Below are 12704 nucleotides of genomic sequence, written 5' to 3'. Positions count from 1 at the left end.
TGTGTCAGGGTCGAGCACTGGAGTTGACTCCACCCCCTTTTTAGCAGAGTCAGCCTCTTATAATCAATGTTTCAGCTTTATTCCCCCCAGAGAGGCTGCGTAATGTACTCTGATCAGGGTCTGTGATGTCACAAACCCCTGCAAACCTGCACCGCGCATTGCAAAGGGACGTCAGAGTGTTTGTAGTTGCACAGGACATTTAAACAACAAATAATGATCTCAAACAAGGAAGCACGAACACCACACCGCCTTGAAAACTGTGGTCAGCAGTTATGTGAAGAAAACCCCATGAAATGCGCGTGTCACAGCATGAAAGTGCACGCAAACGAGAGCGTGCACTAAGACGCGCCGCAGACAACAGGTGGCCGCGGCTGCAGATGTGGGTTATCGGTCCCCGTTAAAGCCTCCGGGGGGGGGTGATGTTGGTGATGCTGACGTGCACTTTTGTGTGTTTGTTTACATCCGCCTCCGTGCACGTGCCGCTGTCTGCGCGCTGCGCGAGCTCGGGGAGGTTTTGTCGTTTACGCGCAGATGATGTCGCACCTGTGCAGGTGATGGACCGAGTCCTGTCGATGTGGCTCGTCCGGAGCCGCCGGGCTCTGTGTGTGTGTGTGTGTGTGTGTGTGTGTGTGTGTGTGTGTGTGTGTGTGTGTGTGTGTGTGTGTGTGTGTGTGTGTGTGTGTGTGTGTGTGTGTGTGTGTGTGTGTGTGTGTGTGTGTGTGTGTGTGTGTGTTTGGCGTCACCGGCTGCTTCCTGTTGCGTTGCGGACGCGCCTTTGTGTTTTCGTCTGGCTGCTGTCTCGACGCGGCTCTTCCTGTTGCAGCTCGCTGTTCGGCTGGAAACTTCCAGTCCGCCAAGCTGGTTTTCATTGTGCGCGTGCGCGTGCACGCGTGTGTTTTTTATGAGGTGCAGTCTTTGTTATGCTCAGACAATATGTTTTTAGTACTAAGCTGTTTTGGTTGTCATCAAAACAAAGGTCCAGCACGGCTCCTGTAAGTTACGTGCACTGAAGAATAGGACAGACAACCTGTCAATCATTCACTAGTGATGTGTTTCTGAACCTAAATTAAAGGGGACCTATTATGGCATCTAATATACCTATTTTAAACAGGCCTTGAATGTCTTAAAAACAAGCTTTTGATTGTTTTTGCTAAATCAATTAGAAATTCAGCCTCTGAGCCATGTCTTTGGGCCAATCCTAATACACCCCCTACTTTCTACCACTACCCCTAAAAAAAGAAGCCACAGATTTTAGGGCACTTGAAATCTTCCCAGGGCCCTGCACCAATACACCCCCTACCCCTACTTTTCAGCACCACCCCTAAAATCAGGAAGCTGAGAGCCAAAAGCTGTTTTAATTTCAGCTGTAGCGCTGTTAATATGGCACTTTATTAAGTTTTAATATGTTTTCAGGCGTAAAAGTAACCGTTAAGATCCCCAACCAGTTTATCAGTTTATCCAAATAACGCCTGTTAAGAAATTTGCTGGGATGTTTTTGCCGATGATAAGAGCCGCCGGTCCGGGGCGCAGCAGCAGCTCACGTACAGACGTGATCGCCAGGTCAACCTGCGCCGTCGTCCCGGGGAGAAACCTGCAGCTCTGTGGAGAATTACCGCTGGATGAAATAAATCATTTAGGAAGATAAATGTTGGTTTAATAGATGAAATCTAACAGTTGCAACTACGCCTGTTAAGAAATTTGCTCCGAAAATTTCGGCATTTCTGCCTGCCTGCCGGCTCGGGAGCTGATTTATGGTTCCGCATTAAATCGACGCAGAGCCTACGGCGTACGGTGTGCGTCGCCGCGTAACCCACGCTGTAGGCTCTGCGTTGGTGTAACGCGGAACCATAAATCAGCCTTTATTTTGGCGAGGTTGCAACAACGGGCAAACGAGTGATAATGTACATTCACTGAGTGAATATTATGAAAGTAAAATATATATTTCTCGTTAAAAATGTAATCAAAACGCATTTTTATGCAGAAACTAACTCAAAATATTGATTTTATTCACTAAAAAATAAGAAATGTCCGCCATGTTTTTTTTTTTGATTCAGTCCGCAAATGACGACGAAAAGCATTCTGGGAAATTTTTCTGGCCCTCGGTCAACTAGGGTGCATCCGAAATCCCTAGCTGTGTAGGGCCAGATTCATATCCACTACCCCTCGTTTTCAGCACTCCCCCTAGGTCAAAAGAGGAATTGGGACACCACTACCCTCACGGGAACGCGCAAAATTTAGGGGTAGGGCTGAAAAGTAGGGGAAGTGGGTGTATTGGGACAGGGCCTTTATCTTCCCATTCTCTAACCGCAATCTCTATGTGGGATTCTGAGTGGGCGGGGAGACTATGATAATGAGGCACTGTGCTGATTGGCTGCCTGAATGACGCGATACACCGCTACGAAAAAATGGCGGAAGCTCCAGCCGGTGGAGTTAGTTGTGGGCGTGGTTTCACGCATCGGAGGCCAACCTACCTCGCGCCCGTCGTTACGTAACGACGGGCGCAGAATCTGAACGGCTTGTAGATCCACATCACACTGGATGGCTCATCTGGGCGGCTGTACAGACACTGCAGAATTTGGTTGCTTTCCTCCTTCTCTGAGTTGGCAGGCTGAGGGGAGACCACTTTATTTATTTATCCTTTATTTATCCAGGAAAGTCCCATTGAGATACAATATCTCTTCTGCCAGGGAGTCCTGGTCAAGATGGCAGCAGAAAAACAAATTCAGTTTCATATAAAAGAAAATACATACAAGGACAAGTAACTTTACAAAAAAAATAAAAACATATCAAAATATATGTTAAAGCAAGAAAAAACGTGTTTTTCATAATAGGTCCCCTTTAAAATGAAAAAGAGGATGTGTGATAGTCTTGTTGGTATGTGGCATTGAAAAACAACCGATGAAGAAATGGGTTTGATGTCCCTCCCATTTCCATCGGTACAGAACGTACCAAACCAATCGCGGAGGGGGATGAGGGGCGGGACCAACGTGGCTGCAGGATAGCTAATAACAGCGCTGGCGCTCCGCTGCAGACGTGTTTGACGTCTTTTGCTGTTTTCGCTCGGCGTCCTTTCTCTGATTGGTTGGACGTGGTTTATTTATAAGTACCGAGCGATGGGAGCGTAATCAGCTCTCATCTTAAAGGGTCAGGACACAGGCGGTCGGCTCCTTGCTCACTTGGTTATCACATCATCTCGTGTGGTTGTTGGAGCTGGCTGAGGTCAGTACATGTAGGAACAGTCCTCCATCAGGTGTTTACAGCGTTACTGCAGCAGTTACTGGCGGCACCAGTGAGCATCTAAAAGCTCCCAAGACTCCTGGTTGCCATGGTGACACGAATCACCGGGTTTGACACGTCCATGGGCTTCTTCTTCCCTCGTTGTCGGAGGTTGAAACAAATGTGGTTCAGATCCGAGACTGGCGACGTGTCCCGGTCGTCCTGGGCGTCCTTCGCCGGTACCGGTCGGTTGGTTGGTTGGTTGTCCCGAGGCGTCTGTCGGCTACGCCGCCACCACGACTCGCGGACACTCGGCCGCGCTCTCGGTCTCTCTCCGTCACCACTTCCTGGAGGCTCGTAGCGTCCTCTGCTCCGGTGCCCACTGACATCGCTGACCGCCGGCGTCGGTGGGACGTGGCGCTCTGCGACAGCGGCAGGCGGTTCGTGAGTTAGACTTTATGAACCGTCTTCGGCAGAAAGTCTGGAGCGAATGTTACTACGTGAGAGGATCTGTCTGGTCTCAGTCGAACCAAACCCAATGTTGTTCGCCCTGCTGCTTGAAGAGAGGCTTGAGATGCTGCTTCACCCTGAGACCAGTAAATAACTCACACCAACCAAATGGCGCTTTTTCCACTAGTACCTACTCAGCCCAGCTCGGCTCGCCTCCACTCGGTTTGGCGCCTTTCCAGTAGATACTTTTTCTGTATCTATTCTGCCGAGGTGCTAGGCGGGCTGAGTCGGGCGGTATCTGACGTCATCACACTACAGGCCACCGATTGGTCGGGGGGTTGGAGTCTGACGTCTGAGTCAGGATGTGACATCAGCGAAAGAGCGACTGTGACGGCGGCTTCTTTTCTTTTCTTTCTTCTTCATTTTGTTCGAAGAACGGCAGCACAAAAGTCTGTTTGGTGATCCAACTCTGAGGTGCAGATGTTCCTAAACCTGGTGGCTGAGGAGAGAATTAAAAAAGGATGTAGACGGGCGATAAAGAACGACAAGATCTACCAGGAATTCTGTCACTTCATAGCTGCTCGCGGCTACCAGTAGACTTTTCAGCAGCGCTGAGACAAACTAAAAAAATTCAAAAGCGGCGCTGCTTGAAGCTTCTCTCACTCTTATTTTTTAACTTGATATTGGACACAAGCCACAGACCCAGCAGCACATATATCATCTCCTCCAGGTTCTACATCTTTAGTGTTGTTGTCTTCTTCGTTTAGATCACACAATCAAATACGTCACAGCAGCTTTGCTCCAACCTCCTACTTCTGCTCCAGGTGCTGAATTGTTATGAAACCGAGCTGAGATGAGTAGAGCCGAGTAGGTACTAGTGGAAAAGAGCCAAAAGTGTCTGAACAGAAGATCAGACTTCTCCCGATGGCGGGATATTTACCGGAGCAGCTGGTGCTTCCCTCGACCGCCGAACCTTTCTATGAACCTCGACTGAGATGACAGTGACTAATTAAAGTTTGGGTTAAAGATGACTGGTCCATGTTTCTGTGGGCGCCGTCGTCTTCTTCGGGACGCTGGGACTCGAGCAGCAGGGGACCTGCAGAGACGCTGTTCTTCCTGCGCGTGGCCCCGAAGCTGACATGAGATATTATTCCTTGTTTTTGCCTTTTTGCCTCGTATTTGGATGCTTCTCAAGGATCGTTGGGTGTCTCACACTTTTCTTCAGCGTTTGTGTCCTACGGTCGTTACAGTAATTATACTCAAGGGGTCCATTATTCAGCTGACAGACGAGTGGACGAACGGCTTGGTCGGCGTGGGTGGACCCTGTGATTCACGTCCACGTCTCTGATTTATCTACGTTCCCACATTTTAGTCCTCGTTGCAGAGTTCAGTCTCGTTGCAGTCGGGTTGGAAGGAACCAGGAGAATCTTTGACGTCAGCGATCCAAAACATGAAGTTACCCGTTCTGTTTCTCAAGCGGTTAGAAACAAAGTGGTAAACAGAAAAAAAAAAAAGGTCACTAGTATTTTCTTTTGAACTGTTTACAGCTCTGAGTCTCGGTGATGACTGGAGGTGAACACGAATCATAGAACTGGTCCTGCTGGTACTGCTGGTAATACTGATACTGCTGGTAGTACTTGTACGGTACTACTGGTACTAGGGCTGGGCGATATGGACCAAAAGTCATATCTCGATATTTTCTAGCTGAATGGCGATACTCGATATATATCTCTATTTTTTCTGTGCCTTAATTGGGGTTTCCCCCAAAGCATTATAGCATAGCATCTCTGTTAGCTTCATGTTTTTCTGAGGCAAACCCTTAAAAAAACAGTCAGTTTTAATACAAAGCCTCGTGCCAAATGTCACACAGGTTCCTTTGTTAACAGAGGTCTGCACAATATCAAAATGTATAAAACAAATGAAATAAAAATAAACTGCCTGCATATATAGAATAAAAATGCTTCTTGAATAAAATAAAACAAATATCCCTTTCCTGCATAACAATTAAATTAAAATACACTGTGCAATTAATACAATGTAGACAGTAACAGGCAGACTTTTCCACTGAGGTTGACAGTTGTGCAAATAACAAAACATTTGTGCAAATCTCAAATAAAACATTCAAGTCAATTTGTCAATTTGTCAATTTGTTTTTTTTTTTTAAATCGATATAAACGATATTGTCTCGTACCATATCGTGTTTGAAAATATATCGATATATATTAAAATCTCGATATATTGCCCAGCCCTAACTGGTACTACTACTACTACTACTGGTGCTGCTGGTACTACTGGTGCTGCTGGTGCTGCTGCCCGTCTCTGGTTTCTCGTTTAGTGTTTAAAGGCGGAACTGAATCTATGAAAATGCGTAAATGTAACAGAAGTTATTTAATTGGCTGTGAGTTCTGAGGGACAGGTAGAGGTTTCCATGGTGACGTGTCCTGAGGGACAGATAGTGGTTTCCATGGTGATGTAACGTACAACATTCCATCTGACTTGGACTGAAAATGCATTAAAACTTTGTCTCAAACTACTTAAAGAAAAACCGAAACACCAGATCAAATCTCTTCCCTGCTGTGAGCAGCTAGAGGCCTGCAGACATCAGTGAGACATTCATGTCTCTTCCGTTTATTTTTTCTTACCTGCAAACAAACTGGTTTTAGCTTTTAATCGGTAACTTTTAGGTTTCTGTTTGGGTTTCTAGTTTTGCAGAGCTGAGCAACTTTCTGTCGGTTAGAATGTGTTTGATTCTCGCAGAAGAACAAAACTGCAGTTCTGCAGATTTAAAGACGGAACCTGAGGTCGGAGCGTGAGCTCTCCGGACTCATTTCTGGGAGGCTTTTTGTTGAAGTTGTTGATCATTTTGGAAACGGAACAACACGTTCCCCTCTGAACCATTTTCTGTACGTTTCTATAATGATATTTTTACTGCAGCCAGAATGTTCAAACCTTTATCAGAGGAGCTAAATTTATCAGTCAGCTGAGACAAAACGTTTATAAATTGTTATAAAGAAGGAAGTGGCTCGTAAACAGGTGGCTTGTCATATTAAGTCCTGCCACCACACGGTGCTGTGGGCGACACAAGAGCGTGACCGCATGGCCGACGGCGGTAATAAACGCCCGCCTCAGCGACTGTTTGATGATGGAAATGTGATCAGATTCATGAATGTTGTACAGGACGGGCTTCTGACCTGGCCACCTCTGTTCCTCCCCCTCCGCAGGCCTGATTTTCTCCTGTGGTGTCTGTGTGGAGCGTCCCACACACCCACTCCACAACAACGACGGCTTTTGCTTGCATCTTCCAGTGTTTCTTCTGTCAGCAAGTCCAGCAGAGCTGCAACTCGTCCAGTGCCAGCCCTGACACCAGCGAGGAGCCCCGCCCCACTGACATGGTAAAGATGACCAAGTCCAAGACCTTCCAGGCTTACCTGCCGTCCTGCCACCGCACCTACAGCTGCATCCACTGCCGCGCACATCTGGCCAACCACGACGAGCTCATCTCAAAGGTACGCCGGCTCGCTGACCCCCCCCTTCAGCCTTGCCCTCCGTGTCAATCCGCTCGGCTGGTTTTGCATGACTTCAGCTGGTCTGTTTTATATTTATCTACTTGGAGGAAATTCTGCGGAGGATTTGCAGCTGTCGTTCACGTCTCGCTGTGGCCACGTTTGGCGCCGCCATGATGTTCTGCAGAAACAAACAAACAAACAACCAAACCAAATACTGGCGTGTAACGTTCTCGAAATACACCCATCAGCTGTGACTGCTGGCGCTTTCCTCCCTGCTATAAATAAATGTAGGTCACTGTTACACAGCCACGCTGCTTTTATCTGGACGGCGCCTCAGAACATGCAGTGACGTGAGAACTGACAGATAAACTGACGTTACAGAGAAACTCCGGCAGGTTAATCAGTAAAACAAGAAAGTTCTGGACGACAGACGTCCTAATATCAGCTTGAGATGGGCCTTGTCCTCGAGTTCTCAGGACGTGAACCCGGACCGTCTCGGTCTGACCCTTCTGAAACGAAAAGACACCAACATTGGAATAATAACTTGGGGTCACCAAGGTTTTCCAGGAGCCATGCTGTCCGGGACAGTTGCCCCTAGTTGGGTCTCTTGAGGCAAATTGGTGCTGAGGGACGGGCCGGACTCGGGTCACCGGGGCTACGCCCTTGGAGCCAGAGGCTCTTAGCCGAGTCTCTGGTCTCTATGCAGGGCCACGCTGGGCTCACAAGCCCTCAGGAGGAACACTGGGACACCCGGAGGTTTACCGCCCGAGAACCTTTTAATACCGTGTGAATGTATCCGATAATTACTGAGAGTCAACGTGACTCAGAGATGAGATGATCTAGTGGGTGGCGCTGTGAGCGGGTCGCTCTACTAAAGATTCATGGGTGATTCAGGAGGAATCTCTCGTAACAGCCGACTTTCCCTGCGACCGTGGAAACGCCCACCAGGGCCACACCTGAGCTCAAACACCTGAAATGGCATGTCGCATGTACGCCGATGCTGCTAAAGTTGCTTTCGTCAACGAAAATTATGACTAAATATCGTCGTCAACAAACCTTTATCACCTGAGGAAAACGAGACGCAACGAAAATCTTTTAAGTAGATTCCTCTGGTTTAGTTCTGCTGCTAGGAGCCGTCACGTCCTCAATCCCAGTTGCTGCAGCGGGGAATCAGATCCAGAAGATGCAGCTGCAGGTTAGAGGCTGATGCCGTTAACGCAGAGCTCTAGGTTCACGTCAATTAAAAACAAAGTTAAATAGAGAAAGGGACCGATGGCCGGCAACGCGGGGATCTTCTCTGGGGCTGGGAGAAGAAGAAGAAGAAGAGACCATCTTTGGATACACTTTCCTACATAGACATGGAAAAGAAAACCCAATGTGTCGTCGAAAAAGAAAAAGATGGGGAGAAATGCAGAAAAATAAATATGTTGTAAACTCAAATTAGAGCGTCTTCTGTATCTGGAATGAATGTATTCTTGAGTCTATAAGGTAACAATAATATAATAATAAGATAACCTTGTTTGAATTGTAAAATGGGTTTGGCTAAATACAATCTTTGACTAAAACTAGACTAAAATGATCCTGGACAATTCTGACTAAAATAAGACTAACATGCTCAGACTTTAAGCCGACTGAAACTTGACACGACTAAAAGGAGAATGAACGTGACTAAAACTAATAAAAACTAAAATGATAGCTTGACCCAAAGTCTAGACTAAAACTAAAATTGAAACAGGCTGACAAAAACAACACTAGATGCCGCGCAGGCGTAGTCGGCCCGGTTCCCTCCAGACATCCGAGAGGCCCGCCAGTCCTCAGGTACTCAGGTCGTCTTCAGTTAAACTTTGACTTTACAGATTTACTCCAACTGAAAGTTACCCATCAGCCTTAAAGCTCCCGTGTAGTTTCATCTCTGTTCCTATTGATGAAGTGGTTGTTTCACTTTGATCGTGACTCAGAAACTGGCAGACCCCCCACCCCCATGATGCGGTGGCTGATTGGCCGAAGAGTCCAGAGATCCTGGGATGCGGTTATTGGTCAACTGAAGAGCGAGACAGCAGTCGAGCTCCAGGGAGAGAAACGTTGCAGCGTCACAATGTTTTCAACCCCTCCAGTCGTCTGGTTGTTGCACGGTAGTGCTGGGCGGTATACCGGTTCATACCGAATACCGGTGTTTATTTTTCTTATGATATGAATTTTTCATATACCGTAATACCGGTGAGTATGTACAGTAGCGTAGACAACGTTGGGAACGCCGCGCGGCACTACGTTCCGCCGCGCGTGAGGGGACTGTTTAGCAGTATTGATGCACCGATTGTTCGGTAACTGAAATTGTTCGGCCGAAAATGGCAAAAAAAAAACACTTTCGGTGTTCGGTGGAATAAGTGGGAAAAAAAACGAACAATTAATAACGGCGTTGTAATATAAGGAAATGGACTGGCCGCTCCTGTAACAGTTGTGCACCACAAACATAAATCGTTGGCCAACCAAAAAGTAACCACGTAACTGTTGCGCACCACAAACATAAATCGTTGGCCAACCATAAAGTAACCACATAAGAATTTTACCAAACATTCACCAGGAGGTGGAACCAAAACAACATAATGCTGGGAAATTAAAAAAATTTCAGTTTTTTATGTTCAATAAATATTTTCTACCTTGTAATTTTGTAAAAGATAGTCTTTAAGTGTTGTCTGACTGATTCTCTCACTTCATTAGAATCATAAGTGCCGCCACCTCATTGTAAACAGCATCATTTTGTGAGGCCATGCAAACCTGTATTCATACTACTGTGGACATTTAGTTTAGTTTAGTTTAGTTTATTGTTTTGCACAGTTTTTAAAAAAATATACAGGAAATATCAATGATAAACACTATAGGTGCAGGAAGAGGCAAAAAAACCCAATGGGCTTATTTGAAGCCTCCACCGAAGATATTAAAATTTCATGTCAAGATTAACATACAAAAAACAGAAAGTATAACAACATTAATGTTTTTCTACAATATTTCCTCCTCATGACTAGGCCATTCTAAGCCAATTTACTGCAGCAATTCCTTTCCAAATCATTAGAAAATGTGATTAACACCCAGTTGTGCATGAAAAAAAAAATACCATGATATACCGTGAAACCGATATAATTTAGAAAAATACCGTGATATAAATTTTTGGTCATACCGCCCAGCACTAGTGCACGGAGCCGTTTCTTCAAAAGGTACTCATCAATATTCACTTCAAAACATCCTCCCGGGTCCAGTTTTGGTGTGTGATGACGCTGTTCCTGAATGAGAGACTAGATGAGGTTTTGTTGTGATCGTGTTCTTCGCCGTGATTTCAGAATCAATCATGTGACATGTTACGTAGGTGACGACCTGCACCAGTGAGTCTTGCTCCCCGATGAACCGGGACTGGATGCGGATGGTTCTGCTCGCTCCGACCCTCTGAGCCCTCCGCGTGGCGTTTTTTGTTTCTGTTGCCGTGTCAGATGGGAGCTCTGCCTGGACTTCTCCAAGGGGGGGCTACGTTTACAGAGTTTAGCTTGGTGAGCATCTCCAACAAGCGTTTACGGCTCCAGGAAGCTCCCACTGCTGGATCAGTCAAAGTCATCCGCCCCGGGTAGGTCAGCGGGTTGAGGGGGCAGACGATGTCACCCTCGTGCTGGCGGCACAGGTTCGATTCCCATGGTGCTCTTCACCCTCATTTTCTATCTAGAAAAATAAGATGTAACAGAAAAACCCACATATACAACCTGGAAGAGACCCATTGTGCTTGTTGGCACATGAGAAGCATCTTCAGCGGCGATCGTTTCCACCGGAGAGGAAAACAAATAGCTTTTACATGCAGACCACGCAGCAGCGGCAGTGGTGGCGGCGGGCCGCTGAGGGCTCGGCCCATTTGCCAAAATGAAAGTGTTGAGCCAGGCCCGCTCGTTAATCAGTCCGCAGAGATAATAAATCTGAGACCCGAGCGAGATATAAGCAGCTGAGAAGGGGCTGCAGCGCTGCGTCGTCCTCGGAGCCTGCGTCCGTCGCAGCCCGGTTCTGATCAGGCCGGTTAGCCGGTCGCTGACGTACAGAGCTGAGGCCGCCGGAGTTCTGCCCTCGGCGCCGGTTGTAAATTGCCAGCCGGTGAGGAAAGTGTGAGGAAAGTTTACGAAGTGTCAGTTGAAGCGTCACCGCGGCGACATCGACGTGTTTATAATGGGAGAGTGACACCGTGCTCGTGCTAAGCTGATTATTCAGATGGCAAAGATGATCAATCTCCACGTCCAAATCCATTCGCCTCCCGGAGCTCGGAGAGCAACGTCAGCGGCTCCGGCCGACACCGAGTCGCTCTCAGGCCGGGTCACGGGCCCGGTGGGCCGAGTTTTGCAGTTTTAAGATGTTTGTTTATCATAAAGGTGAGGCATTATGGGCCAGAGAGAGAGAGACTTCGCTCATTCATCAGCGCCTCACTTAACTCGTCCAGGGCCGCGTCGGGGGGATTTATGGCCTCACCGAAGGCCGCGGCGCTCCCGCAGGAGGGTGTTTTATGTCGGGAGGCTTTATAAGATCCAACGTGGGGAATTAAAGTGTTGCTGCAGCAAATTTTAACTGAATCCACTGGGGAAGAAAATGGAAAAAGACGTTGGCACATGCTGCTCATGCAAATATTGTTTGAATGAGTGAACGAAGGAGAAGAAGAGCTGTTTCTCTGAGTCCAGACGTCCTGCTTCTCCTTCCTCTTTGCAAACATCAGTTTCAACACTTTCAGATCCCATCAACAGAGAACACGAAGCCTCAAATGGTCATAATGAAACTCCAAAGTTAATCAACTCTGAAAAAAGAGAATTTGTAACTTTAGGAGTCCAGACGGAGGAAGTTCCCGGGCCGTGAAAGGTCAAAGCCGGGCCGCAAATGAGATCAAACACGCAGTGACGTCAAAAAATAACAGAATCATCCTCTATTAAGATAAACGTTTGTTTGCATGAATAATAATCTAATCAAAGGGCAGAGCTGCAGATGATCCTCGACCCCCGATTGGAGGAAAGAGACCTGATATCCAGTAAATAATCATATTATTTTCAGAACAACCACTGACGCACTGATTAGATGCCGTGGATCTCGCCAGTGACGAAACAATGACTTCTGGGAACATTAACAGGTCCAGATTTCATGAAGTTAGTCGTTTGGACCCCTAGTGGCCACCAGTAGTATTGCACTGTGTCACGTTTACCAGCCCAGCTCGTTAGACTATCGCCAGAGCAGAAGAGGCAGTAGATGGCGTTCCTCTAACGGCCACTAGGGGTCGGCGCCAGCAGCGAGTAGATAAAGGTGTCAACAGCCTGCTACAAGGAACGCGTTCACATCCATGATGCCTCCGAGGGGCGACTTCTCATGAACCTCGGAGGGTAGAATATTGCGTGGATAACATGTGGCTCTGCTGACGGACATCGTTCCTTCCCCCGTGAGAGACACTAACATCGCAGTTACAATTCTTTCAGAACTCGTAACTGTAACATCCTGCTCCTCTTTAGGAAAGTAAATTTGGTTTCC

The 12704-nt window shown here is 47.2% G+C and overlaps 1 protein-coding gene across 2 annotated transcripts in view; it reads left to right on the top strand.

The window, feature by feature from the left end:
- The window catches only part of ypel1 (yippee-like 1), a 45381-nt gene that overhangs the window by 9569 nt on the left and 23108 nt on the right, over positions 1-12704 (top strand). For both annotated transcript variants that reach the window (XM_061730701.1, XM_061730702.1), the window contains exon 2: positions 6888-7172. In XM_061730701.1, coding sequence (XP_061586685.1) covers positions 7056-7172 — 117 coding nt within the window. In that variant the 5' untranslated portion in view covers positions 6888-7055. The remainder of the gene's footprint in view (positions 1-6887; positions 7173-12704) is intronic.

Source organism: Cololabis saira, chromosome 9 (genome assembly GCF_033807715.1).
Source record: "Cololabis saira isolate AMF1-May2022 chromosome 9, fColSai1.1, whole genome shotgun sequence".
NCBI classification, from domain to species: domain Eukaryota; kingdom Metazoa; phylum Chordata; class Actinopteri; order Beloniformes; family Belonidae; genus Cololabis; species Cololabis saira.
Note: the sequence above shows the minus strand (reverse complement) of the source record. Positions and strands in the feature narration are given on the sequence as shown.